Source organism: Gymnoscopelus braueri, assembly GCF_963280865.1.
Source record: "Gymnoscopelus braueri genome assembly, chromosome: 23".
NCBI lineage: Eukaryota > Metazoa > Chordata > Actinopteri > Myctophiformes > Myctophidae > Gymnoscopelus > Gymnoscopelus braueri.
In genome coordinates this window covers 34,920,586-34,943,861 of record NC_137625.1, presented here as the reverse complement: position 1 = coordinate 34,943,861, position 23,276 = coordinate 34,920,586, and the positions used below count along the sequence as shown (strand labels likewise).

General features: G+C 41.4%; 2 protein-coding genes across 3 annotated transcripts in view; both read right to left on the bottom strand.

Annotated features, from left to right (window-relative positions):
- LOC308079320 (ubiquitin-conjugating enzyme E2 H) overlaps positions 1 to 4,860 on the bottom strand; it is a 47,978-nt gene extending 43,118 nt beyond the window's left edge. Inside the window, exons 1-2 of one of the 2 annotated variants that reach the window (XM_080420750.1) lie at positions 4,729 to 4,794; positions 4,569 to 4,677 (exon numbers count right to left, since the gene is read on the bottom strand). In XM_080420750.1, coding sequence (XP_080276876.1) covers positions 4,569 to 4,621 — 53 coding nt within the window. In that variant the 5' untranslated portion in view covers positions 4,622 to 4,677; positions 4,729 to 4,794. Of the gene's footprint in view, positions 1 to 4,568 lie in introns of both variants that reach the window. The other variant, XM_080420749.1, reaches the window with a different exon arrangement.
- Positions 4,861 to 8,798: 3,938 nt separating this feature from the next.
- On the bottom strand, positions 8,799 to 22,301 carry zc3hc1 (zinc finger, C3HC-type containing 1; the record flags this gene model as incomplete). Its single annotated transcript, XM_080421664.1, has 10 exons — positions 8,799 to 11,252; positions 12,478 to 12,639; positions 13,039 to 13,269; positions 13,831 to 14,116; positions 15,658 to 15,797; positions 16,542 to 16,669; positions 18,177 to 18,260; positions 18,976 to 19,126; positions 20,296 to 20,395; positions 22,165 to 22,301. 10 exons carry the CDS (start codon positions 22,299 to 22,301, stop codon positions 11,181 to 11,183), a joined length of 1,491 nt encoding a protein of 496 aa, XP_080277790.1. The 3' UTR covers positions 8,799 to 11,180.
- Between the last annotated feature and the right edge of the window lie 975 nt (positions 22,302 to 23,276).

Sequence of the window (23,276 nt, the reverse complement as noted above, 5' to 3'; positions counted from 1 at the left end):
ATCGAGAAGCTTTTTGTCATTTCTTTTTTAATTTCATGAAGCCTTGAATTCATGGAGATTTTTTTTTTGTTGCAAAAACTGAAAAATTCAAGGCTTCATGGGGTGAGTAATTGATAGAATTGTTTTCATTTTTGGGGTGAACTACTCCTTTAAGTGAAAAGTCAATCACAATATTATGATACCCAAAATACCAGACGACACTAGTCTCATATCAGGATATTGATATGATTTTGAATTAACACTGAGGAGTTCTATGTAGGACAGACTGCAAGCCTTCAAATTAGGGGAAGAGCAAGGATAGAGTGTGTGTGTGACACACAAACACTGTAGTAACACAACACGTATCTCTCCACCATGATTATTTCATTAAACGGCACAAAGGAGATACACCGAATGTCACCCTTGTAGATATAAGGGAGTACTAGAAACCTTTAGGGCGAGGGTTCCCTAACTTTTCTGGCCGTGACCCCCAAAATAATCATAATTGAAGTGAACTGGGGACCCCCCACCCAGAAAAGCACTTGGAATTATAGGCATTTACATTTAGTTTGACTCGGTTCCACAGATAAATATTGTGAAAATAGCCTCGCGGTGTGAACTTGTAGGTCGGCTAATTCTTACGTAATATTTGACAATTTGGCCATTTCGTATCAAAAAGGTCTTAAAAATCCTTAAATTATCACTTTAGAAATGTGCAGATACCCTGTATATACACGTATGTTGGTTTGTTTACTGTTGAGTGAGAAAACAATGTTGCACATTAAGATAATAATCTGGGGACCCCCCAAAATAATTTGGGGAGCCCCCCTCGGGGTCCCCAAATTCCCGACCCACAGTTTGGGAACCACTGCTTTAGGGTACTTTTGGTGTCAAACGGTCTCTCTCTCCCTCTCTCTCTCTCCCTCTCTCTCTCTCTCTCTCTCTCTCTCTCTCTTTGCTGCACACACAGAGTGTAGTTTAAGTCTAGCGGTGGCTCCATGTCGAGGTCATTCTGACACTCGTTTTCACAAATTCCCAATTGGGCCTCGCTCCAGATTCTCAGCTCTCCTGTGGCCGCGGCAAATTAATGTGTGTGCGGGCTCCTCTCCTCTCGGTGTCAGCCCATAAGAGAAGAGCTACTCCTCCTGTCTAAAGGCCGGTGTTAGTTTCTGGGTTTTGGTTACGCTGCGGGGGGAAGACATGGTGATAGAGAGAGAGAGAGAGAAAGAGAGAGAGAGAGAGAGAGAGAGCACAGAGAGAAGGTTGTTAACTGCAAGTGCAGCTCCAGTGACAGGCCCAGAAGAACCACTAACACTCAACAGCACTCAACAGAAGGGCTGCAACTATCAGTTAGCCTATTAGAGGTTATTCTATTCTATCGATGACTTTTTCTATTAATCGAGAAGCTTTTTGTTTCCGGTCATTTCTTTTTTTCATTTCAAATTTCATCATTGAATCAACGTGAAAAATGTGACTGATTTAGCTCTACTTTATACGTTGTCGCACAATGATGACGCACAAACATTGTCCATCTACAAGCCCACACGGCGCGTCGCGATATTATCTTTTCGACATGCTCACAAAGTGTCGCGATGCGACCCGTTGTGAGCTTTTAGGTCAGCAAAAAAAATTATCAATAAAAGTAATTTTTTTAAATAATCGATTATCTCGATTAACCAGTATTCACTTATTGTACGTGTAGCCCAGACAAAACTCAAGCCTATAGAACTCAATTCAAAAGCAAGCGCTCACACACTTAAATCTGCTTCTCAAAATGTTATGCCAAGTATCCACGGTAACTTTTAACACACATTATGTCCTTGTGTGTAACAGAGCAGGTGGCATTCAGCGAACCTGCTCTCGCCTGTCACTGACTAAGAGCTTCAGTGGACAGTGGGGGTTTACAGCTGAGAGGCTAGCTGCTGCTGCAGTAGTGTGTGTGTGTGTGTGTGTGTGTGTGTGTGTGTGTGTGTGTGTGTGTGTGTGTGTGTGTGTGTGTGTGTGTGTGTGTGTGTGTGTGTGTGTGTGTGTGTGTGTGTGTGTGTGTGTGTGTGTGTGTGTGTGTGTGTGTGTGTGTGTGTGTGTGTGTGTGTGTGTGTGTGTGTGTGTGTGTGTGTGTGTGTGTGTGTGTGTGTGCGTGCGCGTGTGTGTGTGTGTGTTTTCGCAATCCTTTACAGCTCTGGTGTGTACTGCCACAGTTTACTTGCTCAAACAAGAACCGTTGCTAGCTAACAGCCGTTAACACAGATGCCTTTAGGCAGTAGGCCAACAACCTAGCAGAGTACTATGTGCTAACTGGGAAAGAATTGATTGGGCAAATGAGGTACATGTGTCTGTTGTGTCACAAATTCAGCCTCAGTCATGGGGCAAAAAAAAAGGTTTTCAGTTCAAATATGACATCATGTATATATAGATGCACTTACAAATGAACAACAACTAGAAAAGTTTTTTTATATTATACTATGTAGACTGATGCTAGGTTCTTGGTTTAACTATGATCCTAGATTACTATTTCTATGCATTTGATGTATCACCTCGTGTTTACCTTGCTTACTGTAAGTCGCTGTGGATTAAGAGCGTCTGCTACATTGTAAATAGTAAATAAACAAATCAACGTCCTCAAACTTTTGAACAACTACTATTTACAAAAACTATTTGCTGGCTTTCATGAAGCCACTTTTTGAGATGTAAAAAATAGATGTCCCTCTTGCTTTTTGGTTTGTTTGTTTTGGACTAGGCCAGTTTTAGCCCCATATTTTGACTAAAAAAGAGCTACTGCCTGTTCCATGATCAGCTGTTCTTAAAAGTCCCACCCTCGTGTGGTTTCCGGCTAGTAACAGACGATCCAATCATTAAGCTGCTTTCCACTCAGCAGACACACAAAAACAAAACAACTTGCTCTCACTACTCTCTTCTAGAACATTGCATCAACTCTACACAGCAGCATATGTGCAGTATCTTTTTTTTTTTACTTCCTCTGCCATTTCTAGATAAACTACAACAAAAACATCTTGAATACAAAAGGAAAAGCAGTCACGGTGACAACAATAATGACCTGAATAGGGGGGAATACACTAGTTGTTGTCAACAATACATTGTGACAGTAAAGCACTACTGCAGTGAAAACAACAATACCATGTTTACACACCAGCTACGGCCAGCCAATGATGCCACTCCACTCCAAACTTAACACTTTTTCAACCAGGAAACAACAACTAATTATCTGACAGTGTAGCTGTTATTAACAACACACATTTTAATCAGACAATACATTAAAATTCAGTGAGACATAAGACATCCAGGTGGCCATTTTGATACTTGAAATTAAACAGCTAGCCAAGGCCAGCTAGCTCAACTGTTTACTTGATGTCAGTGTGTTATTGTCACATGTATAAAAATCCAATACAAACATATATGAAGAGTAATTATTATTATTGACTTGATGTGGTTCATTTCATGTAAGACCAATAGATGCAGAACAAGCTTATTTCAGATCCTAAGTAACGTCACCAAGTCTAAACAGCTGTAACATCACTGTTACACTAAGTTACATTCTCAGAACAAAGGCAGCCAGCTAGGTTTAGAGTTATGTAAACAATGATTCCCTTAGAGGCTGGACAGGACACAAAGTTTTAACTGTCCCACACTTCTTCAATTAAATGGGGTTCCACTAAATGTCAAATAAATAAAACATAATATAGATAAAATATGGATAGGATCAAAGATGTTCCAGGAAATGGAGAACAGCAGCAGTAACAGTAGTGACATGTATAATGTACAGACAAGTAATGTGTAGTAATGTATAGCCAAGCTACACAGCTGCTGAGGTCAGAAATAAACAGTAATAAAAGCAAAAGGACACAGACAAGAACAGAAGATAAGGAGTGATTTCATTATGATCTTAATGTAACTAAGTGACCCCAATAATAACAACAACAACAACAACAACAGGACACATGATTAAACCTTCATGGCAGGACACACTGTCGCTTGCCTTGTATAGGTCTACAAGATCTACAGTATCTTGAAGACCTACAGTATAGCCTAGTACAGGCTATAAAGCAACCAAGCTGTCTGTCGACAAGCGACAGACAGCTTGGTTGCTTGCTAGCTTGTAGATCTACAGTAGATCTACAGTGAATCTACAGTAGATCTACAGTGGATCTACAGTAGATCTACAAGCTAGCAAGCAACCAAGCTGGCTGTCGACAAGCGACAGACAGCTTGGTTGCTTGCTAGCTTGTAGATCTACAAAATCTACAGTAGATCTACAGGAAAGCAACCAACCAACCAACTGTGTCAGTCTGTCGCTTATAAACAGCTATATCTAGCTTAAAAATGTTGTTCACACACACACACACACACACACACACACACACACACACACACACACACACACACACACACACAAAAACAAAGCCACTGACAATGAAAGCTACCAACAACTGCAGCAAAGCTAAAACAAGAAGGACACCAACAATAACGTGTCATTATTAACGGTTTAAACGCTTACAGACACACACATTCACACTGGTCTTCTATAATAAGCTCATGTTGTTGACGTTTTCCCACAACAATGTAAAGGATACAGTTTGACCACGTCGGTGTCCATGCGCCGTTTGCCTGGACTTGGAGACGACATTTTTCTGATTATATTCCAAACAACACCTCCTCTCTTCTTCTTCTCCTCCTCTTCTCCTCCTCCACCTCCTCCTCTCCTCCTCCTCCTCTTCCTCTCCTCTCCTACACGCTAGACAGTCTCTAGCTTCTTGTAAACCCCGAACTATCACTGGACGTTAACATTTGGCTTTGTTTAAAAACACAAGGATCCTTACAGCTGGTGAAAATACGTGTCCGTCTGTGTGTCTGCAGTAAGCAGCTCTTCTCTCTCTCTCTCTCTCTCTCTCTCTCTCTCTCTCTCTCTCTCTCTCTCTCTCTCTCTCTCTCTCTCTCTCTCTCTCTCTCTCTCTCTCTCTCTCTCTCTCTCTCTCTCTCTCTCTCTGTTCTGACAAGCAAAGCAAAGCAGCAGCGTCCGTCCGTCGATCGATCCCTCCGCCGATGGCGTCATATTATGTGCGACAGTGCGACTAGAACGGCCATGTTTGTAGTTCCAAGTCGAATAAGCCATCGAAGCACTTCCACGGCACACCACCACACTATTTACACAGTGTGTGTGTGTGTGTGTGTGTGTGTGTGTGTGTGTGTGTGTGTGTGTGTGTGTGTGGGTGTGTGTGTGTGTGTGTGTGTGTGTGTGTGTGTCACAGTGTGTGTGTGTGTGTGTGTGTGTGTGTGTGTGTGTGTGTGTGAGTGTGTGCGCGCGCGTGCGTGATAAGAGCAATGGTCACCGAAGTATAGCCAGGGTTGCATTGCTCATGGGACGCCATGCAAGAACCTATTTGAACAGGAGCACGCGCAGGCACATGGATAGATTTAAAACAACTTTAAATGCACACCTCAACAAAGTTTACAAAGGCTCCCGACTCACACACCAGGTGAATTAACATAGGAATCAATTGTCCATTGTGTGACCTGTAGTGTAGGTGTTAAGCGACGTGTCCTCTCCTCCGTGTCATCGGTGCCCATACCCTAGGTATGGGCACAAGGACAAGGAAAACACGGAAGTGGTCAATTTTGATGAGATTGGAAGTCTGTGGGACCATCCACCAAGTTTAGAGCCTGCAGCATGGGGCTTCAGCAATTACAGCCTGTCCTTATTGGCGGTCTGAGAGCACCCACCAATTTGGGGCCTTTAGCATGCTGGGAAGTGGGAACTGGAATTATGGCTGTTTAAAGCCCAGCCAATAGGAACACAGAGGGGGCGGGGCTTAAACAATTACAGCCTGTCCCTTTTGGCCGTCTAAGTGCACCTACGAAGTTTGAGTTCTTTAGCATGTGGGAAATGGAGGTATGGCTGTTTAAAGCCCAGCCAATAGGAACACAGAGGGGGCGGGGCTTAAACAATTACAGCCTGTCCCTATTGGCCGTCTAAGAGCACCTAGAGTTTGGGTTCTTTAGTATGCTGGGAACTGGAGTTATGGCAAGCCCCAGAGTTGCTGAGAAACATTGAAGCCGCCACCCCAGTGGCCAAAGCTGGAACTGCAGGCGGGGAGAAATACATGCACGAGCAAAACATACTGAGAGATATTTATATATATAAATATAAATATGTAAACATATTATACATAAATACATATGCATTTACATATAAATGTGCATCTCGTTTCATATGAATGGCCTGTAGTTTCGCTGTTTCACCCCTGCTGGTGTCAGAAAGAATTACTCTCCATTCAAGCGGATGGGTTTTTGCCGAACTTTAGACTTGATTTTATTACTGTAAAAAACATTGTCATAAATACTATGCTTCCAGTCGCTAGTTTAAAGTCTTCTTTCAGCGTTTTTGTAAATTATGGTCCCATTTATTTTAAAATTGATGATAAAGTAGGGTGTGCTGTAGCCTACAGGAGGAGCGTGGCTACCTTGTGATGATTTGACTGACAAGCTACACAACCAATAGCATTAATACCCCACCCCTGCTCTGGTCCCAACCAATAGCATTCATGTCCGTGTTCCAGATATAGAAAGATGGCGGATTTGAAATTGCTGAAAAATAGGCTTCATTTACGGTCTGTAGAGTCTATGGGCGTAACTTTGTCCATCCTTTTTACTGTCTATGGGTTATTCTGATGGTAGATCCCTTACCAGTGTTGGTGCAGATTGGAGCAACGGTGCGCCTCGCAGGTCTGCATGTTACGTTTGTGACGTCCGTCCACCCACCCACCCACCCACTAGGCAATTGTAATATATATATATATATATATATGTATATCTATCTATATCTATATCTATATCTATATCTATATATATATATGCTGTCCGGCAGAAACCAGCTAACTCCATTTTTCCGCTTTTGCGTTTTTTTCCCATAAATCAGTGTTATTGAACCTTGGATCCTCAAACTTTCTGCTAAACCAGCAAAGTCCACCAAAGAGGGGTGGAGTTAGCTGTTTTTTCTGACTCCACCCCCTTTTGACCTCCAAGCTCTTAATGAGGTTGGAAATAATAGCTGAAATAATAGCTGTACTTATCAATGATGAACAAAACCTCCTAACTCCACTTTTTGTTTTGTTTTTGTCATTTCCTGAAAAATGAACATTTTGGAGTTTGCTGGTTGCTGCCGGACAGCAGAGATATATATATTATATATTCTTTTTTTTAAATCGTTATTTTAATTTTAATTTCCATGTGGGTGGCAACATTTCAACCAATTAAGAGAGAGTGCCCAATTATCAGCTTCATTTTTATTGTTTTCCAATTCCAATTCTGTCTGCTCATTTCTTTGTGTCATCACTTCCAATTTCACTTGTTTAATCTGTATCCTGTCCGGGTAGCTCAATCGGTAGAGCTCTTGCCTTTGGACCACAAGGGCACCGCCAACTCAGCATAAGAGTAGCACAGCATGGGTGGGTGGGGCAAGTACTGGGAGCTGATGGTGGTGTGGCGCTCCACCTCAGCAATCCATCTCCCAGGGGTCTTGCGCATTAACGGGGATAGACTCCTGCGTTCTCGGCTGATACCGACAATAAGCCTCTCGGCCCTACTACTACTAGCCTACTACTGTCTGAGTTCTCTATCCTGATTTGATCAAATTGGTATCACAACCTGAAGAGGCATGGAGACTCCTGTTATTACAAACACTCTATATAACAATGAGTACTGTCAGAATATAGAGATATTTTAGCACTTATTTTAACCAAAGAAAATCACTTTCAGTGATTCAGTTACAATTTACTAGTTCATTAAAAAAAAATGCGTTCTTCAACAACTATTTTGACATACAAAGTAATTTAATCTTTTGTAAAATACCAAGTCATCATTTTGCGACGTCATTATTTTTTAGATACAAAGTCATTATTTTGATAAAGCTGCATTGTCGAGCTACTAAGTCGTTATTTTGAGAAAAGACATTATTTGGAGAAAGATATTCATTATAAAGACTCTTTGTAATCTGTCTTATGTGTCTTTAAAAAGAACATGATCTCCTTGGTGGAGTTAATAATAGCAACATCAGACAGAGAAGGTGCTCCATAATTATCACAACTGGCAGATTTACAATGTTCTATTACAGAGAAAGGATTCACTTCCCTGCTATCACTGTTGACTGACTAATGTGAAGCTGACTAAGGCTGCAACTATCAATTATTTTCTTGGTGATAATTCAATTCAATTGATTACTTTTTAGATTAGTCAAGAATTTAAAATGTTTTTCAATGAATCAATTAAGCTTTTAGGCCCCATTGCATTCTTCGTCGCACAATGGTGTCGTGCAGAAATAGTGAAAATAGCCGACCTACAAGCTGGCGAACAAAGGGACTTTCAAACATGGTTGGGGTCATTTTGACGTCTACTCTGGCTTTTGTTTCACCCCAGACAGTTTTTAAGTTGCTTGAATCAGTATTTAGATATTTGATATTCATTTTATCAGACAAGCCCCCATTCCCATACAAACCCATTGTAACTTCCAACTCTATTTTAACCATGATAGATTCATCGAAAACGCCGGTCCTTGGTTCTCGTGACTGATATTGTTCTTCGAACACGTGAGGGGACAGTTTTTTCTCCAATTCCTTTCATTTTATTTTATTCATTTAAAAATATATATATACACATTTAAAAAAATTAAGTTGATTTTTTTATGTTGACTATACGGTAGCTATGTATATTCATTCTTTCCTCTTTAATCTCCATTCCAATTGACCCCCCTCTCGGCCCCTGTTCTTATCCCAATGGAGTGAACAAAAACTCACCAAGAAAAAAAAAAGAACACTTTAAAAAAAAGCATTTTATTAAAACTCCTTATGAGATTTTAGGAGTGAATGCACATGCACAGTAGAAGGGAAGGAACTGCATTAACATGAAGGCAAACTGGAATGAGACTATTTCATTCTTCTAATCCAAAACAGGTTTGGATTCCTATGGCACAGCTTTTGTTCTACTTGGCTTTAATATCTGATAATACAAAAACTAAAGCACTCTCCAGAGAAGGACATTTTCCTCCTAAAAAAAAAAAGTACACAAACAGTAATTTAGTTAAAGGCTCTCTAGCCCATTTAAACCTCTTTAACCTATATGTCTTTACACCTTTCAAGCCGGAACAGAATCAGTGTCAATTTAGATGTCGCTTTATTTATAGCAACATTGTTATTTTTGACAGTTTTTCAGAAAAGGATTCAGAAGACGTTTTTAGAATCGGCCTCAGGTCTAAATGGGCTAGAAAAAAAAAAAAGTACACACTCACTTTCTCACAGCTTCTGATAAATTTAAGTTCATGTTTACACTCCACTCACATTATGATTGAAGGTAAACATTTTAATTCCAGTGGTCAGTCAGTTATTTTCCCCTCATAAGTAAATCTATATTTCAAACATAATCAATGATAATATGATATAAGGTTACCCAAGCAGTTTTCATGTATAGGGCTGGGCAATATGTACAAAATCAAATAAAGACATTTTTGACCAAATACCTCTATATTGATTACATTTTCAAAAAAATAGCCTAGAAAATAGCAGATCTACAGGCATGCGTGTTGCATCGCGACGTGTTATGAGCGTGTAGATTAGCTGTTTTTGCTATTGAACAATCTTTCTAAGTACAAAATAAGGCTCAAGTGATTAAAACCAGGAAAAGTCAACACTTATGTCATATCACAATATTACGATATCCAAAATCCCAAATTATATCTAGTCTCTCATATCTATACAATATCAATATATTGCCCAGCCCTACATGTACGGTGAATAAAAAAAATATCTTGCCTGGAATCCGACTGCATCTAACCCATTTAATTCTCAGTTAATGGTAAATCTGTACATATCGTTGCTGTCGGGCAGAAACATCCTATATCCATATTTCAACTTTTATTAATGCCCTACTTCGTCATACAACAGTGTCACCCAAAAGCAGCAGCAAAAATTTAAGCGAGCTTGTAGAATTGCCATTTTTTAAGTGAAAGTGTGTCTGTGGGTTTTATAAATATTTAACCAATGAAAAGTCTCAAGAGCTTGTGACTAAAGAACTACATTCTTGTTTTTCATTTCCAGAAAAGTAACGTTTCGGACATGGTTTCCACCCGACAGTGACGACATCTGAATTGCCATCCATGGAGGACATCCTCCTTTTTTTTTTTTTTTCTCTTTTTTTCCACAGAAAAGACAGTTCTAACAAAACACCATCATACCGCTTCCCTCAAATTCAGAGGAAAAACTATTTTGACTGTAAACACTGCCCTTAAAGGAATACCCCCACTGACCAATGTGCAAACAATTAGTCTATTTGTGACATTAACTGTGTCGATCGATGTTTTGAGCAAGGCGCACCCCGCGCTGTGCCGTCTGATCTTTAAAAACACCCAGAATTCACTGAAATGGTTTGGTTCTGGAGACGTTTTTGAGGCCGTCTACCCCTAGCGGCAAAGGAAGAAGGACTGTAGTTTTTTGCCCTACTATGGGTGCATCTCAGGTCCTTAAATTAAATCCTCATTTCCTACATGTGCATCCTTTCCTTGCATGTTAGTCCCTCCCACTTAGGAAGCATGTAGGAAATGAGAAGAGGAGAGAGGAAAGGATGACATTTTGTTAAAAGTGGGACGTAAATTCCTCTGAAGTGTCATATGTCATGCAACGTCCATTTCTGATGACAACACAGGTGACACGCCCCCCTCCCTTGTAGGGGCGTTATATTGTCAGCTAAAGGGGCGGGATCATCACACATGCTGTTCAGCTTGGAAAGTCTTCCCGGTGGCAAGCACTTGGGTTTCCTGCGTCCTACCTCCTCAGTGACACTTCCTATTCCTAATTCCTATGTCCTTCGAACAGGCGAAGAGACCTGACGGGAGGAGCAAAATGGCCGACCGACTTCAACTTCCTGTAGGAGCTAGGATGTAGGAGATAGGACGGATCAGAATAAGGACCTGAGATACACCCTATGTGTCACCAAGCGGACACAAGAGCGTTTACCGACTTAACACCATGTGCTGATCATTACTCCCAACGACAAGACATGACGATTATTGAGTATTCCTTTAAGGGACGGGAGAAATGCACCGATATGACCTCGGTGTCAGTGCATCCACACACACCCAGTACCACAAAGACGAGCAGAAGTGTTGCAGCTCTTTATCCTGGGGTTGAAAAGAGTGAGTCCTACTGAGATGGAACAGACACCTGCCACTGACGGAATATAGCAAACACCCTTTTAGACTTGTCCAGAGGGCCCTAGAAGAACAGAACAGAGCATAAAGTTGAGATAAAAATAGTTCAAATGTGACAGAACAAGTAGAGCTGTACCGATACAATTTCTTCCTTCCCAAAACCCATAACTTGCGATACCAGTGTATAATTAAAAGACAAATCTAGGATAGTGGTTCTTAAAGTGGGGTCCAGGGATCCTCAGGGTTTATTGAGGGGGTTCCAAATGGAGCCTTACAGGTCCACAACTCTGAGAGTGCACAAATGGAACCATTTGTGCACTATCAGAGTTATGGGGGTCCTTGAAATTAAAACGTTTGAGAAACCCTAATCTAGGAATAAATACAAATTCCATTAATAATTGTGTAAGTGCAGCTACAAGTTGGTAAAGTAAATAGTACAGTAAGAGTATAAAACAGTAGTGCAACTAGGGCTGTGAATCGTCTATCTCACGATTCCATTCCGATTCTTGGGGTCACCATTCCGATTTTTTCCGATTTTTTCAAAACAAACGATTCTCGATTCAAAAACGTTTTCCAATTCAAAATAGACTTTTTCCCCCCGATTCAAAACAATTCTCGATTCGAAACATAGGATTTCAGGATCTACTCCAGTCTGCTGGCATGAAAGCAGAGCACATTTACATTTTATAATTGTAAAGGTTTTATCAACTGATAATAATGTAAACGCACAAAGGTAAATCCAAGACATGTCTCATTTATTCATGCTTGCACACATTTTAACTCAAAACTTATTCACTTCTGAGTCTGACACTCAGTTACCAAAACAATACATTTAAGTAATACAACTGCTGCAACATAAATAAAATTGGGAGGCTTAGGCTATCTGCCAGCCCAGAACTTGCCACTTCTCAAAAATGTAATTATACAAAAATACAGTTTTTTTGTGAAAAAGAAATGAAAAAACGTCTTCAAAACAACGATTTTTGGAAAATGAGAATCGATTCTGAATCCGAATTAGAATCGCGATTCGAGTACGAATCGATATTTTCCCACACCCCTAAGTGCAACATCTACGGAAGCATTCAAAATACAAAATAATTGATGACTGTAAATGACATCGTCATGTGATAAATGACGTGGTATCGGAATGGCACACTCTCCGATACTGATACCAGCATTTTAGGCAGTATCGGCAGCTTTTCCGATACTGGTATCGGATACTGGTATCGGAACAACTCCAAGAAGAAGTGTATTTTTTTTTCCTAATAAAGTTGCAATCACAAACGTGCCTGTTTTGAAGTGTTGGGACTCTTCTTCATTGGTAGGAGGAGGTTGAGGACAGCCTTCCAGCCCTGCTGAAGCACCATGGAGCCTCCGGTCTCGGCCATGATCCAAGGACACCAGTCCCTGTGCTGGGTGAGCGGGTCAAAGGCATTCCTATGTAGTGTGCCCTACACAAACAACACAGGGAAGTAGGTCAAATGTAGGACTGCAACTATCCATTATTTTCTTATAAATTATTAAGCGATCTACAAGCTCACAACAGCTCGCATTGCAAGGCGTTGTGAGCTTGTAGTTCGGCTATCTTCACAATATTTATCTGTGGAACAGAGTCAAACAAAATGTCTCAACTCCTACAATACCAAATACTTGTCAGGGTGGGGGGTCCCCAGTTCAAATATGATTATTGGGGGGTACCCCCATCATATTCATGAAAATGCAGAACGCTGCATATTCCTTGAGACAATAACGTGCCGCATATCATTAATGAAAACCCGCAAAATCATAGCAAGACAACACAATCTGAGCAGTGTGTAATATAAGAACAGAGGGAATCATCTTGGTCTTACAGGGCTGCCGGCTGAGGACAGACGCAGACGTTTTGGAGTGTTCTGAGGGCTGGCGGCCCCGCTGCGGGTCGCAGGCCTCTTGCCCCGGGGCAGGGGGCTCGTTGGCAGCTCCTCACTGGGGCTGGGGGAGTCCCGGGTCGCAGGCCTCTTGCCTCGGGGAAGGGGGCTCGTTGGCAGCTCCTCACTGGGGCTGGGCGAGTCCCGGTTGCGTGTACGCAACACACCGTCAACCTGGGACAGAAGAATTACAAAAGAAATGTTCTGAAAGATTATCATCAATGATTTAACACACAAAACAATAACATTTTACCCTCTATACGATCAATAATAAAAAAAATGCCCAAATGTACGATAATCGCCATTTTCAAAAAAGTGTGTGAATTTACAAAATTCCCTGGCTGCTGATTCGGGATCCAGTTTGGCTTTTCAAAATAAGTAAGTAAATCAGTAAATCCTAGATCTGTACTTGGAGACATTAGAAACACCGGTCACGTCTTTCAGTCCAGTTTCAGGCTTTTATTTGTGAAGGTCCAGGAAGTTGCCTACTTCCACGCAGCATATGTGATGCGTATTTATCTCGTAGGAGTCTCAAACAAGGTTGTTCCTTGAAAAAATATGCAATTCTTTTGTGAAATGACATTTACACCTGCGATATATCTTTTTTGGCTGTGTACGATAGCTTTCTTTCAAATACGATAATTTTAAGCCTCCGGTAAGAATAGAACATTTCCCATCTGGCAACACTGATGTAATGAGAGTTCTACAGCAGCTGGCCTGGACTCTGGAGCTGACCTGAGCGGTGCGCGTCGTGTCCTGGCTCCTCAGCTTCATGCGGCCGGGGGAAGGGGACGGGGAGGTGGTGGGAGAGGCAGACGAGGACCGGTCAGCCTGAGCCTCTGGTGTGAATACTACTGAGGCAGTAGGGCCCGGTGTCTGGGGGGAGGGGCTGACGGCGATCGGAAAGACCTCTCCCTCCGACGAACCTGCTACGTCCATCTGATGGAAGTTCCACAAGCCCACCTTGCGCATGCAGAAGGCACAGGTGAGGATGGGAAGGTTCATGGCACGTAGAGCCGGGCTGTGAAAACATAAGAATGTAGACCCCATGAACAATGCTATCCGTCCTATGAAACCAAGTCCTCTAATGCAGGCGTCTTCAACAGGGGGTCCTCAAGAGTTACTACGGGGGGGGGGGGGTGTTCGCCAAATCTTTGTGTCATAGGAACTCTTTTTTTACATTAACCACTTGAACCCTAGCATCCCTATTCTGGTGGGAGCATTCAACGAAAATAGACGCTCTACAAGCTCACAATACGTGAGTCTGTAGATCGGCTATTTCCGGTGAAGAGATTTGGTGTAGAGGGAAAAAGAGCAGACCAAGTACAGAGCCAGAGGTCAAGTAGTGAGGGTTTAAGTGGTTAAATGTCTAAAGTTTAATCTGAAACTCAAATTGTATACAATATGTAGTGGGGGGTCCCTGCTTCATCTCCCTCTCAGCTAAGGGGTCCTTGGCCTGAAAAACATTGAAGACCCATGCTCTAGAGTGCTTTTCCACTGCATGGTAATGGATCAACTCAAAACTTTTCCTTTTCGTTCTTGTTTTCCATCAATGCAAAAGTACCTTGTACTCTTTTCATCACCTCCGTCGAGGTTTTAAGTGAGCCGAGGTGATGTGTAAACACTGCAGACTATTGATTGGTCAAAGAGAATCGTCACTGTCACACAAGACATACTGCACCCAACACTGTAAACAAACTTAAAGACTTAAATGTGAAATGAATCAATATTGACCCGTTTCTCACCTATAATGTTATCAGAAACTGTTTGCTGAACTGTGAGATTGTTTCTTTCCAGACAGCATTATCGTTAACTTCAGCAGTCAGGCTTTAAAGAGGTGGTGCCATGGTTTTGCATTTTTTCTTATTTTCATGTGTCTATGAGGTTGATAGAACTTCATTAAGCCCCCTGGTGGTGTTTTTATGGTGTTTTATGTCTTCTCTGACTATTTTGAGTTTCTTCCTGGAGGCTATAACCTTGAGGGTCAAACGTGCCAATAGAAAAACAGCACTTTAATGACACAGTAAAATTATACCCTCCCCCTTATCATAACACAACAGGTGTGGGCATGAGGAGGAGGAGGGACTAGGACAGGTGGGTGGTGCTAAGGTGGTGGAGGAGGTGCTAAGGTGAGAACCAGGTATACTTAATGAACTGGAGGCGTGTCCACATAAAAACATAATTTTAACACTTTCTGTACACTTTTTTGAAAAGAATCTTCCTCTTAGTATAACCATAATACCTGATGATTATGTTTTGGGGGGGGGGGGGAATCACGGCACCCCGTCTTTAACTTTTGTTTCTATGAAATATACAAGACCATTAGGGTTTTATGGAGGATGCTTCTAAACATAATTTACCAGTCTAACCACTTCAAAAGTTCAAATCTTAAAATAATAAGAGAAAATAGCCCATCTAGATAGGCTGTTTTCGCTGTGCACCATGCTTCCATAGAAGACATGCTGGCATCTATGGATTCCAAATGAATCAACTCAGTCGTGGCGACTGAGAACTTTAAATCCATGGGTAAAGCATCGATATTGTGGAATATGATCAGCTCACCTAGCAGCCCAGCCACAGAGAGCCACGATGCAGGCAGCCACCTGGACGGCCAGAGGTTCAGCAGACCCCGTCAGGCCCCGTTTCTTCTGCTCTTCTTCGACCAGTTGAAGTACGACACTGACCACATCCTCAGTCAAAGACTGGGGAAAGGAAACAAACATGTATTAATGTTTAAGTACAACTAAAAACGTGCGATTTTCCGTAAAGGCGTATAACGATTTTCGAATCTAATGTCTTCTCTCCTGACTTCTGTTGCTGCACTATGAACAAAGAAAAACAAGGTCTTCATTTGGGATGCCAGAAACTGATAAAAGGCGAAGATTTTTCGACTGTGGCCTTGCAGATCGGCTTATGCTCGGCGCACGACACGGTCATACGACTAAGTATGAACAGAGTTTAGGGAGACGCGCATGAGAGGCGGAGCTACAGCAGCATGTTGTGCTGTGCGACAGAGAGGCAGAGAAGAGGCTCCTCTACGTTAAGGCCAAACTGCACCAATGCAGCTATAGTCGCAACTCCTTGCAACAAAACAGTTTTTAAGGCCAGTCCACACCAATGCAAATCCTTGCAACTGCCATTGGGGATAATGGTTGTAAGTAGTTGCATTGGTGTGGACTGGCCTTTAGGCTACAGTTTACATTACTGTAATATCAAACAGCCGTCAGTGTGAACAATAAATGAATGGCAAGTTACTGTACAGTAGTATTAGCCTATATTCTGGCTGTAAATGAATCATTAAAAAAAAAAGTCTATATACATTATGAAACATTAAAATCGAACTTGGAGACTGCCACAAATATTAGAAAATGGTAATTTTCGGCGGCATCCCTAGTCTTCGTGTTTTGAGAAAAAGTCTAATATCATGCTAGGAAGTGAGGTCTCACCATGGATTTGAGATGCTCTGGTTTCATGGCAGGCAGCTGTTGCTCCAGCAGACAGACGCTCTGGAAGCGCTCTAGGAAGGTAGTGAGCAGCACCGAGGGCTCCGAGGCAGGGACCAGCCAGAACCGCTCTGAAACGCAATACAACGTACACATAACCGAGGGCTCTGCGGCTGGGACCAGCCAGAACGTAGTGAGAGGCAGCAAGGGCTCTGAGGCTGTAGGACCAGCCAGAACCTCTCTGAAAACACAACGTCACCCTCAACACCAAGCCTTCCTCCCTCTGATATAACTAAATAGCCCAATGTCTAGATTGACACATCACATATCGTTGCTGTCGGGGCAGAAACCTCTTATCTCCAAGATAACTTGTGTTTTTTTCAACAAAAACAAAAAGTAGCAGAGCCGCAAGCTCGAAACGCACCGATCTGCAACTATTGCTATGAATTTGAATCGTGAAAAGTAACAGTTCTGGACATATGAAGTTTCCACCCGACAGACGATATACATTATTGGCGTATTATGTTGTCCAATATAGGCAGTTGTGACACCAGTTGTGCGTCGGGTCGTAAATGACCGGGTTGTCACACACACCACACGCCGCCAACGATCCCTCTCCAAAACTAACTATGCATAGATTGCATACCGAGTAGTGGTGGGAAAAACAGTTCATTTCGGTGAACGAACGATTTCGTTCACGTTCACGGCAAAGATTCGTTCAAATGATTCGTTCACGTTCTCGTTCAGTAGCGCTTCCGGTCCCGGCGGAGCGTATGCGATGCGCTACGCTAACTGCATGCAACTGTGTGCATCTGATCCCACTGACATGACTGCACAGTCTGTACAGAAACACAGCACTGTCATTCACGATCTAATTGCACCATCTTCTTTGTAATATAATGTGTAGAAGTAATACATTACTGCAATATATAATGTAAAGTTATTTTTATTTGTCGATAATTATTTATAATAACAATAATAATTTTATACAAAGCAGCCCAAGTCAGTACACTCACATGACTATCGATTTCCAACCATGTCTTGGTTGGCCAACTACTACTATTAACTTCATGAATAGTAGCTGTAGCATACTATTTGCATCTTCTACTCAAACAAAAACTTGTTAATTGACCTATCTGTCCTTTGTCTAGGAACATGCATATTTATTTATTTTGACACTTAAATGTGGTGCTAACACTATCTGTCTTTTGTCCAGAAACAACAGTAGGCTACCTTTTATTTCAATTCAAATAGCAATACGCATGCATGTCTATACTGGAAAACTCTACAGCACAGCTTTCTGTCTGTCTTATGGTCTGTCTGTCGCGGGAGGAATAACAGCCCGCACGTCGTGTGTGCGGTGTGCGGGGGAGGGGGAGGGGGGGCATGAACGAAACCGTGAACGCAACAGTTTCGAGTCATGAACGTGTTCGTTCACGCTCACCGCAAAGAACTAGTTCTTATGAACGGATCGATCATGACCGACACATCACTAATACCGAGTGCATAACCCAGAAGTCTGCACATAGTTTGGCTGCGCACATCGCCAGGTATGAACTAGTGAAGTGAATTCCCAGTGAGTGAATTCAGTGCACTGTGTCATTTTGGACGATACATATTTAACAAACGAGCCTTTACCTGGACATGGCAAGTCTGGCCATGGACAGAACTTCTCATGCTGTGTCTGCAGTTGTCTTGATATCTCTGCAATGCGGGATTCGTCTATGAGGGGGGAGAAAAAGAGAAATCCGTGTCCTTAACGGAAAGGTAACAACCTACCGCTGCCAAAATAAAGTTCACTCTGACATTGGGTTTTATGTCTGTCAAGGACAAACACAGGAACATTCTCATTCTACTACAGTACTTAGCCACCAACATGTGGAATGTCTTGACACCATCCATTAAACAAAGGATGTGAATCACTGGCCTGAAAAAAACTCTCGGGAGACCACAAGGGGTGGTAAATGTAAATTCCCATCAAAAGGAGGTGTCATTCACAGCCGTTGTTTTTCCTTTTCTCCTTTGCACCTAGTGCTTTGTATTTGCTGATGACACGTATTATTGTGATAATTGTGAATGCTATGTTGATGAATTGAATGCATAGGAATGGAAACAAGTCCCCAGGACTATAGTAGTTCACCCAAAGAATTACTTACTTTCTATCAATTACACGCCGCATGAAGCCTTGAATTCATGGAGATTTTTTTTTTGTCCCTAGGAGACTCTTTGAGTCTCTCCACCGGTCAAATTATCGGCTTAGGAATGCGACAAAAACTAAAAGAAATCACCATGAATTCAAGGCTTCATGGGGTGTGTAACTGATTTAAAAAAATTGTCATTTTGGGTGAACTACACCCCTTTAATGTCTTACTGTACCACGTGCAGTTTACATTTCTGACCAAATATAAAGTATTCAATCAAAAGGAGATTAGCTCACATTTTTCAAAGTCCAGTGTGGGCTGCAGCGATGCACAGAGGAAGGCCTGGCAGGTGGAACACTTCAGCATGTCACAGCCCACGTTGATCCAGCCGTAGCGGGCGCAGCGCAGCGGGGACAGCGTGCGGGGCTTACCTGCCCATCGCAGACAGTGCTCTGGTTAAGGAAACGTTTTAGAGCCTCATGGACGCCACCGGGGAGGCGGTGGCTCATGGAGGTAGAGCAGGCCGTTTGGGAACCGGAAGGTTCCCAGTTCGAGCCCGGCCTCCCCCAGAGTTGGTGTCGAAGTGTCCTTGAGCAAGACACTGAACCCCTAACTGCTCCCGATGAGCAGGTTGGTGCCGTGCGTGGTTCCCTCAGCCGTCGGTGTGTGAACGTGTGTGTGAGAATGGGTGAATGTAATGCACATTGTAAAGTGCCATGGATAAAAAAGGCGCTATATAAAGGCACCATTTACCAAAATGCGCCATTTATGAAAGGAAAATCTCACGACGTTTGAATGACCAAGTCCTAATGTGAGATGAAACGGTGAAAGGAAAAACAGTGTGAAAGGAGCACCCGCCCCCCACACACACACACGCGCCGTTTGTAAAAAAATTGTTTTATAAACTAAAACAAATGTTAAAAGCCAGAACACAATAAAAGTATCTTAACAGTCATGCTTTCAATAAACCAAAAATCTTTTTTAAAAAAAAACATTGCAAGGCTATAGCAATATTTTCATATACTTATTTATATTAGAGCTAAACAATTAACACAATATGTACACTTATGATTTAGTTATATTGTTCCTGCTGTCATTATGAGGAAATCACATATTGAGGCTTTAAAAAGGGATAGTTCGACCCCCAAAATTACTTTTTTTCTATCGATTAGTCACCCCATGGAGACTTGAATTCATGGATTTTTTTTTCCTTGCATTCCTAAGCCAGTGAGGGAGTTCCATGGACCTTTATGGGTCTGTAACTCTGAGAGTGTACAAACGGAACCAAGTAAAATAGCAAAAATAGCCGATCTACAAACTTGTAGATCTGCTATTTTTGCTATTTTAGAATCCTAGTTATTTTTAGTTAGTCCTTAGTTATTTTTGCTACTTTTGTGTGACATAGAATGGCGAAAAAAGTTAAAATACGGAGAGACAGTACGTGCAATGTGGCCCTCTGGAGTGTGTGTGGAAATTAGTGGCCCTCTCCATCATCAAAGTCCACCACCGCTGTACTAGACAATGAGTTGTGTGAGCCTGTAGATCTGCTTTTTTGAAGAAGAAAAGAAAGTTTTATATTTTTGCTTATAATGTTATTCCCCATCAATAAAGGATATTGAGTATGACTCCACTCTTGAGAAGAAGGCTTCCTTGTTGGTTGCCTCGCACGGTGCTTCAGTGGTGCCCTTTGGTGCATCTTTCAAACCCTTCTGCAGACTGGAATTCATAAGAGATAAAACACATGTTCAGTGGTGTAAAAAGTACTCAAATCAATACTGCAATGTAGAAAATAGTGAAAGTCAGGAAGTCTAATTTACTGGAGTAAAGTACAAAAGTATCATAAAAATATACTTAAAGTACAAAAGTAAAAGTACTCATTATGCCGAATGTCCCGTTTCACAAGTTTTCAAAATGTAACATTGTAAATTGCAACATTGTGAGCTTGTACATAGGATTTTCAAATAGCCTAAGTTTAAATAGGGCTGCAGTGGTTAATGTATGTTTTGTAATAATAAGCAAAATCTACAAAGTAACTAGTAACTAAAGTTTTCATATAATTGTAGTGGAATAAAAGTACAATATTTGCCTCTGAGATGTAGTGGAGTAGAAGTAAAAGTATTGAAGATTGTTAATACTCCAGTAAAGTAAATAATACCTAAAAAGTTTACTTAAAGGGATACTTCACTTTAGGCCCGGGGACACATTTAAAAAATATATTAAAAATAAATGAAAAAAGTTATGGAAAATTCATGGCCCCCTCACGCATTAGTAGGACACTCTAATGCGTGAGGGGGCCATGAATTTTCCATAACTTTTTTCATTTATTTTTAATATTTTTTTTAAATGTGTCACCGGCCCGAGAGTGAAGTATCCCTTTAAGTACAGTACTTGAGTAAATGTACTTAGTTACTTTACACAGACACCACCACACATTCAAATCTCCACTGCTTTGTTCAATAAATGAGTAATTAAAACATATATATATTTCAATCAATGGCTTTTCGGCTACTGTGTTGCCTAGGTGAGGGAAACCAGCCAAACACATTATAAATGACATTATAATGCATTAACACCGTCTGGAGTCAAATACAAAACACAAATTTATATTTCAGCATACATTATAACATCACGTACTTCATAAATAATATTTCAGCAGACATTAGACATTAGTACATTATGTACTTTGTGTGCAGCTCATGATTACATTACATAACAAGGACAAAAATACTTCCAACACTGACTTCCACACACGTGAAATGAAACGTGAAGAATATGAAGTTAATAACAAGCAAGACGTGTGTATATAAACACATGTAAATAAATAAAAAACGGTTGCATTAAAATGTGTATTAGATGTGTTTGTTTGGAGATGTTGAGGTGGTCCCACTCTGAACTGACCACCAGGCGGCGCCCCTCCCCATCGTGTAGCACTAGCTACTATGGCTGGAGCCTAGTGTTGCCATGTCGGCTTATTATAAGCGACTTTGGGCTTCTTTTTCTTTTAAGTTGCTTGTAAATACTGGTAGTTGCGGATTGCGTTTTTTTGGGCTCGTTTCTAAAGTGTAGCTGTTTATTTGGGCTCGTTTCTAAAGTGCAGTTGATTAGCTCGTTTTCAAAAAAAATATATTTTTAAAACCAGTGGTTCTCAAATACTTAAATAATGTTATGTGCTGTGCCAGGCAGGGAGCATTTGTTAGAATGTATTAAAAAAAAATTCCAAATATTACACATTTTATTTCAAGAGTTAGCCGATGCATTGCACAATACAGGTTTAAAGTGCTCGTGTCACCTGGATGTTTTCTTAGACCAGGTTGCTTATTTCTCACACAATATGGCAACGCTGATGGAGCCCACTCTGAACTGACCACTAGGGGGCACCCTTTCCCCCTCGTGTAGCAGCACTAGCAGCTATAATGGATGGATCCACACTTTCTCCTTTTTGACGAAAACAAAGCTTGTTTATGGTTCTAATGGAAGACACGTACCTGTTGTCTCTGCTGTCCGCCGGCAGAACGCCTTCGCTCAGGAGTTCTCGCACCTTCTCTGGCGACGCAAACGAAGCCTTCTGCTGGATGGAGCCGCTGAGACGGTCCGACGCACGACTGCTGCCGACCGCCGCCATCATCGGTCCTACAGTCAAAGTCTTCCCCAGGAAAACAACGAGTGCTCTTTCAACGTTCCTCTGGAGCAGTGGTTCTCAAACTTTTTCATGTCAAGGACCCCCAAATTGACACTTATTAGCCCGCTGACCCCCATTTCAAAAGATATGCCAGGGACCCCCATAGGAGAAGATTTTTACGGCTCTAGCAGTGATTTTCAACCATTTTAATTTTAAGGACCCCCAGTTTGACATCATGCATTAGGGCTACAGAGACCCCCATTTAATGGCATTTCTATCACTTGGACCGCAATTTATATTGTAAAATCTATGTCAATTTAACTCTGACAGTGTACAAATGGAACCAACATTTGTACACTCTCAGAGTTACAGACCCATAAAGGTCCATTTGGTGCCTAATCTATCATTTAGCTGGGGACCCCCTGGAACTCCCTCAAGGACCCCTAGGGGTCCCCGGACCCCACTTTGAGAACCAATGCTCTGGAGTGTGGTGGTGGAAGTAACTAATGAACTACATAAGTACCATTTTTTAGGTACTTTTACTTTACTGGAGTATTTCATATTTTGTATGCTTTTACTGTACTTCTACTCCACTACATCTCAGAGACAAATATTGTACTTTTTTTTATCCACTACAATTATTAGAAAACTTTAGTTACTTGTTACCTTGTAGAATTATTATTACAAAACATACATTAAAGGTGGGGTAAGTGATGTTTTAATCATTGCTATTGAGAGTTTGTTCAGTAACAGGAGTCTCCCTGTCTCTCCAGCTCTTTAATAAACAGAAAATACATTTTCTGGTAGGTGACACAATTTCAGCCAATCAGGAGAGATTACCCATTCATCAGCTTAATTTATATATAACTACACTAACTAGATAAAATAGAACTATAGGGGTCCAGTTCCAAATTTGTCTGCTCATATATTTGTGTCATCACTTCCAATTTCACTTGTTTAATCTGTATCCTGACTGAG